Source organism: Fusarium phalaenopsidis, assembly GCF_050370095.1.
Source record: "Fusarium phalaenopsidis strain FUZ10S chromosome Unknown contig_32278, whole genome shotgun sequence".
Taxonomy (NCBI): domain Eukaryota; kingdom Fungi; phylum Ascomycota; class Sordariomycetes; order Hypocreales; family Nectriaceae; genus Fusarium; species Fusarium phalaenopsidis.
The window spans coordinates 3,237,924-3,257,477 of NW_028145417.1; the positions used below are offsets into that span (position 1 = coordinate 3,237,924).

The 19,554-nt window shown below is 51.9% G+C and overlaps 6 protein-coding genes across 6 annotated transcripts; 2 read left to right on the forward strand and 4 right to left on the reverse strand.

Annotated features, from left to right (window-relative positions):
* Positions 1-398: 398 nt before the first annotated feature.
* Positions 399-953, reverse strand: LRP88_01631 (uncharacterized protein; the record flags this gene model as incomplete). The annotated part of the gene is made up of 1 exon (XM_083238307.1): positions 399-953. One exon carries the CDS (start codon positions 951-953, stop codon positions 399-401), a length of 555 nt encoding a protein of 184 aa, XP_083106812.1.
* A 6,506-nt stretch (positions 954-7,459) lies between these two features.
* Positions 7,460-9,802, forward strand: LRP88_01632 (uncharacterized protein; the record flags this gene model as incomplete). The annotated part of the gene is made up of 1 exon (XM_083238308.1): positions 7,460-9,802. One exon carries the CDS (start codon positions 7,460-7,462, stop codon positions 9,800-9,802), a length of 2,343 nt encoding a protein of 780 aa, XP_083106813.1.
* A 435-nt stretch (positions 9,803-10,237) lies between these two features.
* On the reverse strand, positions 10,238-11,287 carry LRP88_01633 (glycosyl hydrolase family 61-domain-containing protein; the record flags this gene model as incomplete). The annotated part of the gene is made up of 1 exon (XM_083238309.1): positions 10,238-11,287. The coding sequence occupies one exon, from the start codon at positions 11,285-11,287 to the stop codon at positions 10,238-10,240; it is 1,050 nt and encodes a 349-aa protein (XP_083106814.1).
* A 1,326-nt stretch (positions 11,288-12,613) lies between these two features.
* LRP88_01634 (calcium-activated chloride channel-domain-containing protein) lies at positions 12,614-14,929 on the reverse strand (the record flags this gene model as incomplete). Its single annotated transcript, XM_083238310.1, has 5 exons — positions 12,614-13,786; positions 13,965-14,261; positions 14,397-14,601; positions 14,650-14,803; positions 14,851-14,929. The coding sequence occupies 5 exons, from the start codon at positions 14,927-14,929 to the stop codon at positions 12,614-12,616; spliced, it is 1,908 nt and encodes a 635-aa protein (XP_083106815.1).
* A 2,351-nt stretch (positions 14,930-17,280) lies between these two features.
* On the forward strand, positions 17,281-17,589 carry LRP88_01635 (uncharacterized protein; the record flags this gene model as incomplete). The annotated part of the gene is made up of 2 exons (XM_083238311.1): positions 17,281-17,415; positions 17,470-17,589. 2 exons carry the CDS (start codon positions 17,281-17,283, stop codon positions 17,587-17,589), a joined length of 255 nt encoding a protein of 84 aa, XP_083106816.1.
* Positions 17,590-17,904: 315 nt separating this feature from the next.
* LRP88_01636 (uncharacterized protein) lies at positions 17,905-18,767 on the reverse strand (the record flags this gene model as incomplete). Its single annotated transcript, XM_083238312.1, has 2 exons — positions 17,905-18,549; positions 18,606-18,767. 2 exons carry the CDS (start codon positions 18,765-18,767, stop codon positions 17,905-17,907), a joined length of 807 nt encoding a protein of 268 aa, XP_083106817.1.
* Positions 18,768-19,554: the final 787 nt, after the last annotated feature.

Here is a 19,554-nt window from a genome sequence, read left to right on the forward strand (position 1 = left end):
CGACAAGCCCTGGCCAGCTACAGATTGTGAGTACGTTTACATATTGTGCTATTTGAGGAGCTTACTCATTGTCAGCTGGCACCTCATTCTCCCCGCAAGTCGTCCACGGGATGGCATTGGAAGCTCGACAAGATGGGCAGTCTATCAGCTTGTGCATCGTATCTTGCGTATTGTCCCAATCTCGAGTACACATAGCACTCCAGATGAATTTTCTCTCCTCAGACTGCATGTAGTTGAAATTTTTATCGATTGCGGCGTTGATATTTTCCCATGGCATGCCAGCTGTCCAGAACTCTCGGGCGCCGTAACGCATGCAGTCTTCTAGGAACAGCCGGGGGTTTAGCATATGTGTATGCAGAACCATGAGAACATCTAACGAGGTGGTCAATGACAAAGCACTAAGTAACGTTGATGAGGTACTTACCAAGTGGTGGAAGAACCATGTTGTTCCAGTCAAGAATATCGCCTGTGTCGGGAAACGCTTCGTGTGCCGGAGAAAGAGTCTCAGACAGCTGAAACATGCATGACCACCAAGCTTCATACCTATCAACGGCGCGAGCGACGTAGATAGCCCATCGCTTCTCACGAAGTTTGCTCAGGGCAAGGCTCTTGCCGTTGTCTGATATAATATTGAGGCCCGGCCCTTGATGGGATAACTGCTCGAATAGATAGTTTGAAGTAACGCCTCCAAACTCGACAGCACCTCCTTTGACCTTGAAGCGATTGTAGCGGGCTCGGCTGTCCCAGATTCCGAATAATCCATCCGTGTAGCCGATAGACTCTTTGAGTTTTGCAATGGCATGGATGAGCTTGAGGTGGACCAAGCAAGTGATGGCACTGGGATCTTGAATGGAGGTTTGAATTCCGAGGTTGCTGAGGGTTGATGATAATTCACTCTCGATTTTCTCACCAAGCTGGGAGAATGGAGAATTTGGTGGAGCATCACCTGACATGGTGAGAGTTGGACTCGAACGTGTGGTGTTGTGGCTGACACTGAAATTTGGGCTTCTGCTGGTATATATCCTGATTTCAGGCCAACTATCCTTTACTCCAATTTCCCTCTACACGTGCCATCATCAAGCTTCCTACTGGCCAAATATCGAAGGATTTGACACGGGCGAAATCGCTCAGCTATGTCGGGCGTCTGAGTGTGGTCAGCGCCTTGCCTTGGTGTGGCTGCGCACATGAGCACCGCCACTCGGTGAGAGAAAAGGAACCGTGAGGTGACAGCAGATGCTACTCTGCCAACAAGGCGCAGATAAAAAGCGCACAGATGATATTGGATGAGTTGAATCCTATTGAGGCGTAATGGCTGAATGTATATCTTTGACAGCATAGCGTGGCTGCGGTTGTGGCGGCAGCATGGTTGATGCCTTACACGATGGAGACGCTATTGGCCTCAACTGACAGGCTCTGCCTCTATTGTATTCTATTTCGGACGTTCTTACGTGTGCATCATCAATTACTATCTACTAAGCAACTACGTTGGGTCTATACAGCGTCCTAGCAGCAAAAGTTGGTCGCATCTGCACCTGTAGCAATGCGGCTTTGGCAGTTGTTGTTGTGGTGCTGATAAGGCTGCTCGGCTATGCATGTTGTTCAGATGCCATGTAACCTCATATAGATAACATATATACAGGCTATATACTACGATAAGAGCTGCACCCCAGACCAAAGAAAAAGAAGTCTCAGCTGCCAAGCGTCTATCAAACTAGGCGTATGCACCCTTACCCAAACACTCGGGACCACATCATCACACCATTCCAGCCATGAATCTCGCCATTCAGCGTTCGGTGAGACCAAGGTAAGCTCGGTGAGTGTCCCTCCAATGTTCGCAGATCTATCGCATCTGCCACTATGCATCATTACCGGCAGTTTGGTTCAAGAACACATGGGCTGTGGGCTTGCTGGACGCGGGTCTGAAACCGAAAGCATGCATCGTCGGCAAGTGGGAGCCGTGGTTGTCGTCAGCGCGGGTGGTTGATGACGCGGCCTGCGGCTCGACATTGGTTGGTATATTTCCCCTCTTGGAGGCCTCTGTCGACGACGACTCAACTTGGAGGGAGTTGGAGAATAAACACCAAGGACACTGAATACACTTGGTGATGGTATCATTGAGTTGACGGGCAAGGAGACACAAGTTGGATAATTCCATTCCGGGTGAATTATCAAGGAATACGGCAGAGCTGCACGTTGATAACAGTCGATAACGGCCGATAGCAGTTGAATTTCTTGATTCGCCAGTTTTGTTGCTGGTTGTTTCTCAGCGAGCACGACATCCAGCCTCATCACCTAAAGCTGCAAGTAAATGACACCATCGACACAAAACGGTAGCAGCGCAGCAACGGCTTGCGCAAGATGTACGTTATGCTTTTCTGCAAGCCAAATCTGTTAAAAAACCGGTCCCAGGTCCACGGTCGAGGGTGTAGGACAATGCAAAAGCACAAGAAGCTTTCTGCAAACCACGCGTGCAGAGATTCTCGGGGCGTGGTGCTTTTAACATACACCATCTACACCAACTTCTTTATTCAACACCCCCAGGGAATGTGATATGCAAGGTACGCGCGGCAGTGCTGGGACTCAGCCCTGCCGTGGAAGAAGCATATGTGCAGACGAGTTTAATAGTTTATTTCGACGTGAGAAGCTTATCTCGACTTAATGATGGGCCTTGGATGATGGGAATAGTATGGCCAAGACTTTGACAGCAGAGCCTCAATCGGGAAATAGGAATAATCTTTTGTATTGGGTTACACTACTAAGACCAAGATATGCTAAGCGACTGGGCATCTGGATGTTAGTGGTGGTTTTGTGGTGGAAGACTCCGTAGTGATGCAGGCCAGAGGCGAGGCTCCAGTATTACTCGACACAATTCACATCAGCACTTTATCGGCAACAACAATGCCACAAATGGTCTAAGATACATTAATCGGATGTTCATTAATTTCATTGAAACTGTAATCAATTTCTCTTGGCGATGTGATTCTTCCCCAGAGCCCACCGATGATTCAGGTGACAAGCAGCCGATCTCGACATCACCGACGAACCGAAGATCACCGCGACTCGCGCTCACCGACGTCACAGTAATCACCGCCCCTATCCCTCGCAAACCATCCAGTCACTTAGTCAAGATCTACATCCGAAACATTGCGGACTCGGCACACACGGGAAGGAAATCACCCCTTCCCTCCTGATCGACGCAGCCGCCCGAAAAGACACGGCTCGGCAACACGGAAGTGGGAACCGGACGTTGAGGATTAACGAGCTGAAACGACAGAATAAAGGGCGCCTGCGTAAATGGAGAAAACCAGAAACCCAGATTAGAAGCGATCTGAGCGCCGTGGCTTGAGCGTTTGCGAAGCGCCCGAACATCGACGCTAATCAATTCTAGCCAGGGGGGCAACACTTTCTTTGTTGATCTTGAGAGTCTAGAATCATGGATTTACAAGCGCCCGTGAATTATTGATTTCGGATCTTTGGGCGGTTAGATTTGAGGCGCTGAATCAATTGAGAGACAATCATGCGAAAAGTGGCGGATGGGTTTTCCCAGACCCAACCCACATGCAGGGGCGAATTTCGAGAAGGCTTCGGGAGGGGTTTTTTTGGTGATTGCAAAGGTCACTAATCTGAGTTTGAAAAACTTCCATGGCAAGCCCTTTTCGGGACAGAGACGGTAAAGTCAAAAGCCGCAGCGTCATGACCATGTGTCCAAACGGCCATCTTCCAACTGATTCTACTGATTCGATTACGTCCATCTCGCAGCCATCATTGACTCGAAGAAAATCAACCGTTGTAGGGTAGCATTTTGGGCATCTACATGAGCTCTCAATGGGACTCTCCCACGGACAAACCTCCTCAAAATCTCTCGGGACCTTGCTTTGGCTTGCTTTGAGGCTTGCTAATGATACCCAAACAGCAAATGCCAACTCACGATGGCTTATCCTCATGACCTACGCCTGACACGATGATATTACTCTCTTCAATGCATTTCTACTGTCCAATGTATTGAGGGTGGCATGCTTACCCGACGTGACACAGCCTGTATGTACGGGTCGCAGTATTTTTCCCCTCTCGAATGGCTTTCCCGGTGCCTCCGCGGTTGGTCGGTAACCCGGTCTTGTGGCTGTTCCTTATTTTTTCAGCTGTTGTCTTTTTTTGCGAGGCGACCGGGATTGTTCTCTAGGTAAAAAGCCCTGCAAGCCTCATCGTGCTGTCCCTTCCGTCGCAGACCGGAAGTCGGGAATGACGTCCATGAGGTGTTTGCTGTCGCTGTCACTGCCTGAATGAGTGCTCCGTGCCAATGCTAGTGAGACGCCTACAGCACGTGGGGCGAGTCAATGCAGAACAACAGAGTTGCGATCTCACTGCAGACCGTGAGTTGGTACCTTTGAACTGCAAGAAACATGTTGATCTTATCCCTCTGCACGGGTCTACAACAGGTTGGGAGAATCTCACTTGCGCTCTGCACTGCAAGAGGCAGACCACATTCTCTCGTGAGGTGTACATCAAACATGGGCATTACATTACATTACATCCCATGTGGGAATTTTAGAGTTGCACAACGGCCGACGAGAAAGAGAGTGAGATGAGAAAAAAAGCCAAGTGCCACAATGATCTGACCAGGGTCAGGAACTGGGGAAGAAAACAAGAAAAAAGAGGGGGCGTGGTCGGTCCGTCGGATGAGGCAAGGAACTCGCTGACTGCAAGAACAGCAAACGAGGGCTGGCTGCTGCTGGGCTGTCCACGATCCTGCCATGGCTTTTTTCCCCCTCCTCAGCTGAATGCCAGGCCCTGGTCCTGCAATATTTCCCACAGAGCCGACAGCTGCCAATCCAACCCGCCCAATGCCGTCGAAAAGCCAAGACCAATCCAAGAGTGCACGTCTGGTGTGGAAATCAGCTGACCGCACACTCCTCACTCTCACCCCCTGTGCATCCCTCCCCAGTTGTGGCATCACAATCACCCCAACAAGCGTCCTTCTTCTCCAGCTCTTAATCGATCTGCCGATCGTGCCAAGCGCCCAGACACCAGACCCCCCTTGTCCTAACCCAATCGAATACCTGCCCTGGCCGCCGGGGTCATCCTGGGATTGGATCTTTCCCCTCTCTCTAGACCCGCAGGGCGTAAAAAAACATGGTCGAAACGGTCAACCTTAAGCTGACCTGTTAACCCGCGTCGCTCGCCTCTCTTCTGCCGTGTCTCTGGGGATGCAAGGTAAGCAGCCCATGCAATAATGCGGCATGGTTCCTCTTCAGGACTGGAGGATTGGACTCATGCATCGGCTCTCGCATCGCCGTTACCAAGAAAGCGCAGAACGTCACGATTATGAAATGGAATCGGCTGGTTTTGGCTTGGCGAGGACATGGCGATGAGAAAAGGGTGAGACTACGCAAACTCAATGGGTTATACGGGCCATCAGCACACAGGTTCCTTGCTTCCTGCTGCAGACTCTGCGATGCCCAATGAGGCATGGCAAGGTCCTGTAATAGCATCATAACCACGTCTTTTTTCCTTCAACTTTGTTGTAGGACGTGCAGGACTTGTTGGATGCTCAAGTGTGTGTGGGACCAGAGAGATCTGCCTTGTTCCCCTTTGCCGACCCTCCCACCCCTGAGGCTCCCCAATCATCTACCGAGTAGCCCAGAACCCATCCACTGGGCTAACGACACGACCGTGAACCTGGGTCCCCAAGTTCGGGCCCTCGGACACGGGTCAGCGAGAGAGGAGGATCGCCGGGAGGGTCGGAGAATGGGACCTTGCCTTGTCAATTGTGTGTGTGGCTGCTCTATATTTACCCGATTAGTGGCTCTGGCTGGTGCCAACCCCTCACAGACAGGTGTGTGGCTGCAGCCTTCAAGCTGCTATATTTACCAATTAGTGTGTTTCACTCACCAAGAAACGCTGTGCAGGCCCATCGCCAGCGGTACCTTGGCGCGTGGATGAGGGTGCCAATCACTTCCCTTCTCGTATCGCCCGACTTCCCCCATGCGTTCTCCCCGCCCTCGTATTTTCTGTTTCTCCTGTTTTTATTCCGTTTCTTTTTTACGGTGCAGTACTCATGCCCAGCTGAAACAGTCGACCAATCACATATCACTCTCAACATCACTGTATCTCCTGCAAGAAGCAATCCTCAGGTTCCGGTAGTGGCGGTGGCTCCGCACCTTTTTTTTGGCCAAGAATACTGTCCCGTCATTGGCAATCATGCTGTCTCACTTGAGCACGACCTGTTGTTCCTGGCGGAGAGGCGCCTCCCCCTGAAAAGCCCAGAAGCTGGGCGACCTCCTGAGACCAAAAGTAGAAGCCCGGGTCTCTAGGCCTTGCATTAGCCAGCCTTACCGTTCGGTTGGAGCATCCACCTTGTTTTGTTTTGTTTCTCTTGAGAGGATGCGGGGATGCCCGACTTTGAGCCTCTTTTTCCACCACGCGGACCTCGTCCAACGAGATGTTGCATGTTCAACACCATCTCGACCACCAAGCAGCGCAGAGAAAAGAGTGAACTGCATCAAATCTCGTATTCCAGGCCCGGTGTGATGCCTCATGCTTTCACTCCTGCAGCCAGAGTATCAATTGGCTTGAAGCCTTTGCGTCACCGACTGTCAGCTTGGCGAGAAATAGCAGACACCCACAACGACAGGCTTGTACTACCGTGGACGAAGCTTTCCCGTTGAATGACGGCTTTGAAGACTCTTGACCGCCCGTTGACGGAGCTTCCGGTACGCCATTCAAGCCATATCTCCCCAAAACGAGCTCTTTCACTGTAAATATAGCAGACCTAGACCGTAACCAGCACGCCCTCGTGGCAGTGACATTCATCCTTAGACGGAACTCGCTCGCATCTCGCTCGTCGATGTAAGCTGTCTGCCTTCTATGATGCCCACTCCTGTCCCGTGCTCCCTTGTGCCGTTTTGGTTTGTCCCGGTGAACCAACGACCAACCAACCTCCCTTTCCCTTGCCGGACCCATGTCTTCTGTCCCTTTGTCCACTTCTTTACCTTGACCCCCCCTGTCTCCGAAAACCTAACCATGTTGTCTGCATATCCCGGGACCAGCTGGCATTCACAGTTGGCATCCACAGTTGAGGCTGCTATAGCGCATGCATGTCACACTGCCATGGCCAAGCAAGAGGGTGACGCTCAATTAGCTTTCACACTATTGCCTCGAGCACCATGCGGCCCAAAGCAGTATGAGCTGACTTCCTTTTCGGAAGAGAGAGAGGTGTTGTTGTGTGTCTTACACCAACCTCAACATCAACAACTTTCCTTACTTAAAGCCCATCCCATCCCCCCCTTCAGTCAAACTTTTTCTCGATCACTCCCAAGTCAAGAAAGGCCTTGGGCTCTCTCACCAACAACCTTCCTTCTTCATTCGCTTCCCCCCTCACCAATATCAAACAACCTCACAAGCCCTTCGTTTTTCACAACCCCACCCTCTTTGCTGAAGGGCACTCCCCCAACAGCCCACCATGCAGATCAAACATCTGCTCTTCAACTTCCTCGCCCTGGCCGTCACGGTCAAGGCTCTCCCTCACGCTGAGGCCGAGGACTTCAGTCTCGAGGCCCGGGAGGACACCCTCGTTGAGCGCGGTGGCTACGGATGTGGCCCCGATGCTACCGAGCAGTACGGCGCCTGCGTCTGCAAGGACTCCAAGGCCAAGTGGGACGATGGCAAGAAGAAGTGCATCTGTCCCTATGGTCTGACCCTCAAGAACAGCAAGTGTGTCTGCCCTGACGGCCAGACATACAAGGACGGAAAGTGTCAGCCCAACTGCCCCGACGGCCAAGTCTACAAGGACGGCAAATGTCAATGTCCTCCTGGCAAGGTCTCTGGCCCCTACGGAAAGTGCGTCTGCCCCGACGGCAAGGTCGAGAAGAACGGAAAGTGTGTCTGCCCAGATGGTCAAGTCGAGAAGTACGGCAAGTGTGTTTGCCCTGACGGCCAAGTCTACAAGGACGGCAAATGCCAATGCCCTCCTGGACAGACGCTCAAGTACGGAAAGTGCACATGCCCCGATGGACAGACCTACAAGGACGGCAAGTGTGTTTGCCCTCCCGGACAGTCTCTCAAGGATGGCAAGTGTGTCTGCCCCGACGACCAGATCTACAAGGACGGCAAATGCCAGTGCCCCCCCGGCAAGGTCCCCGGAAAGTACGGAAAGTGTGTCTGCCCTGAGGGACAGGTCGAGAAGTACGGCAAGTGCACATGCCCCGACGGCCAGACTCTCAAGGATGGCAAGTGTGTGTGCCCCCCTGGCCAGAGCCTGAAATACGGAAAGTGTGTCTGCCCCGATGGACAGGAGTACAAGGACGGGAAGTGCCAATGCCCGCACGGCAAGGTCCCCGGCAAGTACGGAAAGTGTGTCTGCCCCGAAGGCCAGGTTGAGAAGTACGGCAAGTGTGTCTGTCCCGATGGTCAGATCTACAAGGATGGCAAATGCCAATGCCCTCCCGGCCAAACCCTCAAGTACGGCAAATGTGTCTGCCCTGACGACCAGATCTACAAGGATGGCAAATGCCAGTGCCCTCCCGGTCAGGTCCTGAAGTACGGCAAGTGTGCTTGCCCCGACGGCCAGGTCTACAACAAGGAGTCTAAGAAGTGCGAGTGCCCCAGCGGTCAGGTCTGGAAGTACGGAAAGTGCGTCTGCCCTGATGGCCTCATCTTCAAGGACGGAAAGTGTCAGTGCCCCGAGGGTCAGACTCTGAAGTACGGCAAGTGTGTCTGCCCTGACGGCCAGAACTACAACAAGCACACCAAGAAGTGCGAGTGCCCTGATGGTCAGATCTTCCGCTACGGCAAGTGTGTCTGCCCCGACGGCCTCGAGTGGAACAAGCACAACAACAAGTGCGAGTGCCCTGCCGGTCAGACCCTCAAGTACGGCAAGTGTGTCTGCCCTGATGGTCAGGTTTACAACAAGTACGCCAAGAAGTGCGAGTGTCCCGCTGGCCAGATCTTCAAGTATGGCAAGTGTGTGTGCCCCGACGGCCAGATCTACAACAAGGAGGCCAAGAAGTGCGAATGCCCCAAGGGACAGGTCTTCAAGTACGGAAAGTGCGTGTGCCCTGACGGTCAGATCTGGAACAAGCACAGCAACAAGTGCGAGTGTCCTCGCGGCCAGATCTTCCAGTACGGCAAGTGTGTCTGCCCCAACGACAAGGTGTGGAACAAGTGGCACAAGAAGTGCGAGTGTCCTGCCGGCCAGGTTGAGAAGTATGGCAAGTGTTCGTGCCCCGATGGCAAGGTCTGGAACAAGCACGAGAACAAGTGCAAGTGTCCCGACGGCCAGATCGAGAAGTACGGAAAGTGCACTTGCCCTGACGGCCAGGTCTGGAACAAGCACTCCAACAAGTGCGAATGCCCTCAGGGTCAGGTCTTTGAGTACGGCAAGTGTGTCTGCCCCAAGGGCAAGGTGTGGAACAAGTGGCACAAGAAGTGCGAGTGCCCCGAGGGTCAGGTCGAGAAGTACGGCAAGTGTGTCTGCCCTGATGGTCAGGTCTGGAAGCACGGAAAGTGCCAGTGCCCTGACGGTCAGTACTACGACCGCTGGTCCAAGTCCTGCAAGTGCCCCAAGGGCCTGAGCTGGAACGGACACAAGTGCCAGAGCAACTGCGGCCCCGATGCTGAGTACAAGAACGGCGGCTGCGTCTGCAAGAAGAACGGCCAGGTCTTTGACAAGCACACCAAGAAGTGCAGCTGCAAGGGCGGCATGACCTGGGACGACTGGAAGAAGCAGTGCCGATGCCCCAAGGGCACCAGCTGGAACTCTTACGCCAACGAGTGCCGCAAGGGTGGCTACGGCTACGGATACTAAAGGGTGAAGACTCGGTGAGGACGAGTAGTACATGGACTGAGAAAGCGGCCTGAGTTGATGGAAACTCGGGGGGAGCTATCATGAATATTGAGAATGGTTTGGACATGGATCTTGCGTCTTTTCTTCGCTCAGAACAAATTCTTGTCACTCCTTACATACCTTTTTACTGTTGATAATTTCTAAAATCTGCGAATAAACTTGATGCTTGAGATGAACTTTTTTGTAGCCTGAGTCAATGAGTGAAGTGAGCCATCTTGAAGTGAACCATCAGTGAGTTGATCACTGCAAAGAACTAAATGCATATTGATTGTAAATATATTTGTACAGTAATGGCTGTAGCACTATGTACCAAGAATAAATGTACGTTGAAGTTTGTACAGATCCATCATTCCACCACAAAAGAACTACTCGTCTCCCTCTCTTTCACATCATCATTTAAGCAGATCGCTTGGCGGCAGCTCGCTTGGCGGCAGCACGGCGAGCACGGCGGCGGCGAGAGCAGTTGCTGCCGGGAGCCTTGGTGGCAACAGGGGCAGCAGTGTTGGCAGTGGGAACAGGGGCAGTGCCGTTGGAGGGAGCGGTGGCAGAGGGGACCAGAGTGGCAAAGGTAGGGGTTCCAGCAGCGGGGGCAGTGGCAGCGGGGGCCTCGGAAGCAGGACTGCCGCTGCTGGCAGCAGGAGCCTCGCCAGAGTTGTCAGAGGCATCGCTGCCAGTGCAGTCACCGTCGGAAGCCTGGCCAGCAAAATTGGCAGTGTGGTCCTCGCAGCCGCTGGGCCAGACCTTGGGGCCGGCAGCGGTGTAGCTGGTGGGAGCAGGGTAGTAGAGGTTAATGAGAAGACCGGGCTCAGATCCGTCGTAAGCACCGGGGAACTTGACGGTGTCAGTAGGAGTGCCGGAACCAGAGCCCTCAACGGTGAGCTGGGCACAGCCGATGTAGAACTGAGCACCACCCTTGCTTCCGGCGGCGTGGAGAGCGACGTGCTCGGCTCGCATGAGGTAAGTACCGGAGGCAAGCTCGTCGGGGAGGGTGAAGGTGAAGTTGTGGATGCCCTGGTTGTTGACGTAGGTAGCCCACTGGAGGCCGGCATCGGTGATGGAGCTGGTGGTCAGTTCATAGACCTTGAACCAGTCACCATCACCGAGGTAGTCAGAAGCCTCAGTGCCCGCAGGGGCCTTGCTCATGTAGACGGCAAGAGGACCGGGGTGACCAATCTCGACGTTGACGGTGAAGCCAACCTCGTCACCAGGAGCGACGGCGTGGGTCTTGGTCTTGGCCCGGATGTCGGCGTCGAGACCACCGGCGTTGCAGACGATGTTCTTGGAGGTGACATCCTCGATGGGGGAGTTGGAGTTGGTCGTCTGACGGACGTACTCGTAGGGCTCGGTGGCCTTGCCGTTGACGATGAGGGCCTCGAAGTTGTAATGGGCAAAGACGCTGGGGAGGGCGGCAGCGACGGCCAGGACGGAGGAGAGAGAGGCACGCATGTTGCTTGTTTATAAAAGGAGTGTTGGATAGTTTGGAGTTGTTTGTTTTAAAGATGGACAAGTATAGTGAATGAAGCTAACCACCAGGGTTTGCAATGAATGTAATGACTCTTAGAGACGAAGAAAAGAAGGACGCAAGCAACAGCTGCAGAACAAGACGTGAACCTGAAAGTGGAAGAATGGGATGAGGAGGAAAAGAAAGAATCTGAGGAGGGCAGAGGGCATCTATAAATCCATCTTGGTCGAGATTGCCACCGCTCTTAGCTCCATGGCATGTTGATGTTCATTGCTGGAATTTTCTGTCTAGACAAGGGGAGTTTGCCGCGATGAGCCTGAAACTGGGTCAACCTAGGCGCCCAGGGTTCAAAGATCGGGCCCTGGGCGCAAGATGGACCACCAATGTACGGACCAAGGGTTGCTGCAAGGGGCAGAGTTGACTGCGGCTCTGGTTGATGCCCCTGTCTGTCAGCTACGCGAGACGTCTCAAAGCTCGGGGAACTAGACTCTTTCGGAACCTCGGTTGGGGGTTTGCATGATGTGATGGTTTAAGTTGTCATCAATTGGGTTATTTCCAGGCATTGGCTCTCGCTCTTGTTTGTCCAAGATATTGCGATAACTGTACATACAACTAAGTCGATTTTTCCATTTCCAAGATACCATTCAATTGACGATCTGACAGATTTTTCACCCATCGATGATTCCCAAATGTCGTCTCGTCGACTCAAGCGATTGGTGGAAATAGACTTCACAGGGGTTGTCGGAGCAAGGGTTGTTTATTGTAACAGGTGAGTGGACCCCGAGATCTGGGCGGGCGCCAAAAACGCTTGGTCAGAACGGAACAAGAGCCGAAAGGGAAGAAGAAAAGGGAGAATTACTGGAAGGGTTGAGTCTTGAATTGGGTCTGGTAGATAATGTCGAGTGCTGTAGGGTTGGGAGGAACAGATGTGACTCTGCAAAGGCTCTCTGTAAAAGAACCCAAAGACACGAGGATAGACTCAGACGGAAAGCAGAAATAGCTTGAGAAACATCCAAGTCAATGCAGTCGTCATCATGAGGTGACTCTCAAACAAACATAAACAGTCCCTGACGATCTGACCCTCGTGGTGGCAGTAGATGTTTCAACACGCCCAAGATACCCGATGGCCTGACAGTGACAGCCAAAACACAACATCGGATGATTCTTGTGTCTTGTTTCATCGAGTGTAAAAAGCTTAGTATTATTGAAACGTTTATTGTACAGGTAATGAAATCCATGGTTGTATCCTTTTCGGCACTTGCATCAAAAAACTAGAGGCAACAATCTATTTCCCCCTTTTCTTACAGGTTCTAATCAGTCTTTGGATTCTCGGTCTTCGGGTCTTCAGTCTTTTCCTCCTTCTTCACTTGCTTGATCAAACTGACACCAGCTGTCTCACTGGTGCCAGCTTCAACCTGCTTCGTCCAAAACACGTCGCGTCCGGTTGCGAGAATTGACCTTCTGCGCTCTCTCTGCGCCTCGCTGACACCAAGACCGGCCCGCTTGTTGGATTCGATCTCTTCCAGGTGTTTCACACGGTTCGCGTATCGTTGGTTGTAGTCTTCTCGGATACGCTCTGATCCAATCTGCTGGAGAACGAAGCGCACAAGGGTTCGGAGGAGGAGGAGGACGTGTTCGCTGATGAAGACGGTGATTGGAAGTGTGACCCATTTATTGGTTCCGTCTCCAAAGTTTTGGAAACTGAAGAGATGGACAATCGCAGCTGTGCAGATGCTTCCAAGCCAAGTCAATGCTTCGAGAGAGTAGATCCAAGGCCCGATACCGTCTGATCGAACCGGGGCAGGCCGTTGATGCTCAAGGGAGATCTTGGCAAAATCTGATCGCAGTTCGATCCAGTTGTTGATGAGGAAACCCATGGGGATGATGGGCCAGACTGGCGAGAAGAGAGCCAAGTAACCAAACTGCAGGACGATTTCCGAAATATCGTCTTGGACGTTGTAGCCCGGAAGAGTTGCCTGGTTGCGACATTGGGCAAGGAATTTGGCTTCTTGAGGGTCATCCTGGACCACGGAGAGAAGCATGTCGCCTTTTGAATAAGCTCGACGGTAGTCTCGATACCAGCCTGAGAGCCTGTGCTTCAACATGGGCACAATGTTCTCTTCAAAGAAACTCGAAATTTGACCAGTGACAGTCAACGCAATGACTTCGTTCCGCAGTCTGTCGGCATCGAGGGTGAATGGTTGATGGACAAACTCTTTACCCAGACTGCCCAGTGCTTTTCGGAGAATGTTCTCCAGTCGTGGGACGACATCGTCGCCAAAGGGAATGTAAATGAATGCTGTTAGAAGTATTGGGAGGTAGTTTGTAAATACGTTGAGAAGGAAAATCTTTTGAGTGAGTGACATTTCATGGTGATCGGCTGTTCGATGGTTTTCGAATTCCGTCATCCAAGTTGCTGCGTCTTCGAGAGCAGAGGTGATGTAAGGGAGAGAGACGGCAAGGAGAATAGTAGGAAGATATTCCTAGTATTGTTAGCACAGATTAAAATGGTATCAAGACACCACCTACCAGGTAATACTTGTACGGTCCAGCATAGGTTTCTGAGATGAGAACCTCGATCCCAAAAACCGCAATGATAATAACCCCCAACGCAAAAAAAGCAAAAAGCAAGAAGGGAATCTGCAAGAGCTGCCTGGTGACCTTCTTCCACCTTGGAAAGTAATAGTGCTTGCGGCCGCCGCCGTCAACAAACACGCTGTCGTACTTGAACTGTGGGCGGTTGACCTTGACTCCCTGGATGCCCTTGACGTTCCACCGCAGGGAGAGGTCGACCTCTTGAATCTTCCAGTACTCGAGGAAGACGGTGCACCAGATGCTGGTAAGGATGGCGTAGGCTAGGGAGTAGCGCGGGAGCCAGAGCCAGGCGATCACGCCGGTTATGGCGGGGAAGGTTAGGAAGAGGAGGTAGGTTTGGATAAAGGCAAAGTAGAAGGCGACCTAAGCAGTCAGTAGGTGTTGGTAGCATGTCGCGGATGCACTCACCTTCGAACCAAGAATATCTCGAATAGAATCAATGTCTTCTGGGGTAAGAAAAATCCTCTTGCTCAGATGTCGAAGAAGTGCTTGGTTCACACGTGGGTTGTGCAGAGGAAAGATGGCCTTGACATTCTCCCACTTTCCAAGACCTGGAGTGATGCCTGCACCACCGAGGCTCTTTGACCAGTTGATAAGATGGTACAAGGAGAGAATATCTTCAGCTTCGTAAGCTCCATCGACGACTGTGTTTTTATCACCTCCGGGGTGGTTTGGTGTGATTCCATACAGCCAGTCCTTGACCCTGCATTTTGTCAGCGGTGGTGTAAATGATGGTGTGGAGGGGCAATACCTTGACTTGTAGACTGTGTTCCCAAGTAGTTCCCGAGGGGCCTTGACGAAAATCAAGAGGGTCTGCTCATAGCCAGCTCGCACCTCAACATCAAGACCAGCTTCTTCCAAGTCAACGAGCAGCGTCTTGAACTCTTCGACGGCGGTGTCACGATCTAGAAGGGTCAATGTACAGACACGGCCTTGAACTTTTGACACTCACCTATCTCGCCAAAGTCGTAGAGGACGACATACTTATCATTGTATGTCGTCACATCATCCAGCAAATCCCGGTGAGGCATCCTGGCGGAGCACGCAGCGGGTGCGGGGTGCGTGCCTTTGTTGGTCTAGCCCGGACTCCCCCCTGTTTAGCGAATCACACCCACAGAGATGTCGCGATCGAGTGCGGCTGTGTGGTGATGGATGCTTCAGGCAAAGAAAAAGATGTTGAAGAGAAGAATGCTTCTTGTCAAGATTGAAAGAAAGAGCTCGTGTCATCCACGTCAGCAGCTCCACTTGGCCAAGAGAGGCAGTGGCGGCTACGTCGGCACGCATTCGCCTTGGTGTCTCCATCTTGGCAGAGACAGCCGAGTTCCGAAGACGAGGATTAACTGTGGCTGTGAAGCATATGCCAAGATGAGTTCAATTTGTTTCTTGAGAGATAAGATAAGGATTTGCTTGTTTCTTATGCACGTAAGAAAACATGTTTATTTCTTTGAGCTGTTATATCGGCTTTGATTCCGCGTGTTGGATATCTTCTGCATCCGGAAATATCCTTCGTCGCTTAGATTAACCTTTGTCATCACATTCCAACCATTCGAGTTGGACAAGGGAAAATTATCAGGTCATATGAGTAAGGATGGTCTCGTAGACTAATCATCTATGCACGCATTTCTGTGGTGTTGGATCTTCAGGTATCCATTATCTGGAAAATTGAAAATGAAGATCGCCAGCTACCCTAGCCTCCGCTTCTGGGCACCATACATTATCAAATGACACCAAAGAAACGAGGCTGAGCCCAATGAAACGAAACACCAGGTAATTCTATCACGGAGAAAGGTAGGAATTGCAGTAGTGGAAATAAAACACCACAAGAGGATGTCCTTTGGTAACCCTCCGTCATCTGTCCGCAATTGCCACGGTCAAGCAAGGAAACAAAACCATAGTTAGCACAATCCCTTGGGTTGAGCTGAACACTGCTATGGCTTCCCTTTGCTGCTTCTAGTGTCTTGTACGAACGCGATCTCCAAGCTGAGATGACGACCTTCAGGTGCGCGTCGTCGCTTCAAAGCTTCATCATGTTGACGGTAGAATCCTTTAAAACTATGCCAGACATATGGTTTTGACCACAAATGAAGTTGATGTGAATAGTTGAGAGCAAAGCCAGTCACTTGTTGTAGCAAGAGAGAGGTAGTATCATAGAGCTGGGAAGTTTAGCGGAGCGAGCCCTTGGCCTCCCTCTGAACACGGAGAGGTTCGGTTACGGCCCCGGTGCCTCTTAGTTACGACATTAGTTAGAAATTATGATCATTAGCCTAGAGAGAAGCTTGGATTGAGTTTACAGCTTGGCTTCCATGACGTTGGTATGAGTTGGGTAGGTTAATGGGGAAGAACCGCAGTTAACAGCCCGTCAACAGGAAACGAGAGGATTGACCTTGCACAGTAATAAATTGAACATGACCTTCAGAATTCGTTCAAGTCATCAAGCTCTCGATCATGACAGGGTTCTTCTCCCAGCTTCTCAAAACTAATCCAGGAACGCTGCCTCGGAATGTGCATCCCTGCTCTTCGGGAGCTCGGTTCATCACACCACCAGTTCGCTCACCTCGAATGAGCGTGAGGTTGTGACTCGCGACCCGGAATGTACCTGACGGAGCTTGACATTGACTTTGATCTCAAACAAGAGCTTGAATTTGTTTTAACTTGCGTCAGAGAGCATTAGCGATCCATGCCCCCCGAGTGTCTGCAATGAGGTTGATATTCCATCTGCGGCAGCATGTTCCTCCTTCCGTTGGACCTTGGTTCTCCTTCATACTTTTGACACTCCCATCGATTGCTGACTTCTCTCTGAAGCTCAATATGCCGAGCTCACGCAATGGAACGGACCGTGGTGAGACGGCAAACATCCTTGATTGCGATTCCTGATGCAACACCGAGCTGAAATGTGATATCATGGTCGGAGGGTGCCAGCCAATCGCCAACAGCAACGATCAGCTCGTCATGTCATTTTTCTCAGCAGACAAACAATGACCTGTCGCATCACGACAATCAAGCTCCAGTTAGCTCCCATCATCCCGTACTCTGACTTTTGTGTGTGGTTGCCAGCACGGTACGAGTATACACCCGAGTCGATGGCGTTGACTGCTGTCAAGATGTCTCTTGTGCGCCACTTGCACTGTGGTGATGAGGGGTCTTGCGATTGTCGTCGGACGTTACCTCTGGAACCCCGCGGATGCTCGGGACCATGACGTTGGAGCAGCATCATCCCATCACGGGGACTGAGGGGGGTGACGACAGAAGGCACGCGAGCTCACAGATATATCAAGCTTGCCCCGGCGTCTGTGGCCTTCTCTTTATTTTCGCCGCAGAAAACACCAAGACAAACAGCATACACCAGACAAGAATCAATTCACAAGACCATCCATTAGCAACCATGAAGGGCAAGAAGGAAGACCCCAACGCGCAGCCGAGACGGGGCTCGCAACCCAAGGCGCCCACCGGGCTCAGTGACGAGACGGCCGTCGAGACTCACGACCTGATCCACAGGGCCGAGGAGGAGGAGCAGAAGGTGAGAATGGGATGCTGACTATTGAGTACTACGGATCAACTAACACACTTCCAGATGCACGGCTCTCATGCTCTGACGCAGCCGGACTCTGGACCTAGCGAGGGCAAGACTGCCGGCCAGCAGCACCAGTCAACAATGGAAAAGGTCAAGAAGGCATTGCACATGGAAAAATAAATGAGAACGTAGTCAAGCTGCCCTTGGGCCTTTTGTTTGTTAGGATATCGGCAACCAAATTGTTAAACGAATGAACTGGTTCAATAATAATTACTTGACCAAGATACGTGACTTAGACCATGTCTCAGCCAAATGTCTCGGCTTGTAGTATGTCGTTAAAAATATGTAGCAGTGAAGGATAGTAGGGTATCATCAAGAACAGCAAGTCCCGCCTCCCAAGTCATCAAGCGTCCACACAAGCAACCATAGAACTCCGGATATCGCCCACCGTCATCAAGACACCAGTGCCTAGAGTGCTCAGGTCTATCAACCTAGCTAGACTCCAAAGGCAAGGCAGGTTGTAAGCAAAATGACCAACGCCAACGTCTTCCCGCTCGGTTGGGAGAGACTGGTTCCAAGATCCTCTTCGTCATCTGTTGGCGCTGGCTGCCCATCTGACGCGCTCACTTTTTCACCGCTCGGATATCTGATGTTGTATACGGGCATGTTTTCGAGCTTGTCTGGGAGTCCGAGCTGGTGCGGGCAGGCAGCTTGGTTCGCGTTGGGGTAGTCGAGGTCGCACGTTTCGTCGCGACCGAGAGTACACAGAGAATCGAGGATGTTGTAGAGGACGTAGTTCTGGCCGACCCAGGTATTGTTCTGCTCGAGACAGCTGGTGAGAAAGTTCATGCTATTCGCAGCGCTGAGCGGAAGGTGGCCGTGTTTTGTATCGATGAGGTCTTTGCAGTTGGAAGGGTCGACGTCCTTGTAGGTCATCTCGACGGGGCCGCCGGCGGCGGGTTTGTCGGTGGCAGAGTAGCCGGTGTAGAGGTAGTTCCAGGCATCGTAGCTGACGTCGTAGGCGCCTTCGGACTGGTCGATGCGGAGGAGGTGGACGGTGCGGTCTTGGTAGGTGAGGGCGATGCAGATGTTTGTGCAGTCGACCGAGTTGGGCCAGTAGGCGACGCGATTAGTGTTGACCTGAGGAGTTAGTATCACAGATGATAGACACAGGCTACAGATGGGTGTCTGTCTACCTTGCATCCCAAGACACCTATCGACGAAGAAAAGGCATCGTGGGGCGTGGCCCAGACGGTTCCGCTGTTGCGCTGGCGATTGCGCCCGACAGGCGAGGCGGTGGAGACGAGCGAGATGAGTAGAGAGTGGATGAGCAGCGACAAAAGACTTGGCTGCAGCATGACGAAAAGAGAGAGAGAATGACGACGTCTGATTCGAGCTCAGACGTGAAAAAGCGACTTAAAAACCAAGACAATGAGTGACGACCAACCGCATCCTCGCGGTGCCTGAATGAGTGTTTGAGTGTTTGCAGGGTGAAGGAATGTGCGCAAAAAGCCTGGGGAGAGAGAAATTGGGAAAGGGGCGCGCGTTGTTTCTTGATGCGGTTGCCTATTGGGGATTAGTGTCAACGGTCGCCTTGCTGTTTGTGGGATGATGCTGCGAGAATTACAGGGGTTGCATTAGTTTAGGCAGAGGTCACGAGGAGAGTTAGAGTGGTTTTTGTCACTTTTTGATGAGAATTTTTACAGTCATTAACAAGGCAGCTCAAGATACTGTCGCAGACAGTTGTGGTGAGCGAGACACGGCTCCCAGTAAGACATTACCATCCGCCACAACACGGAGTAATAAACATAAAATTACGGGAACATCTGCCTACCAATTAACCAGGTACACATGCATACACTGCCGACGTCAATTCCCCGTATCCCTCGCTTTCATCCACAGACGTGTAAATTCTCCACTCTCCCTCCCAGATCGTGTCGATCCCTCGCAGGGCTGAGCCATCTACGACTCAAGTACGAAGAATACGGCCAATCTGCCGTGACATCAATGGCTGCCCCCAAGCCACAGTCGCACCCACAAAATTCCTAGTCTCGGGACATGATGCCCCCTCGAGTGATGTCGGTAGTAAGATGCCTTGCATTCCGAGATACGACGTGGTTGAGTATGTTGTGTTTGGGGAGTATA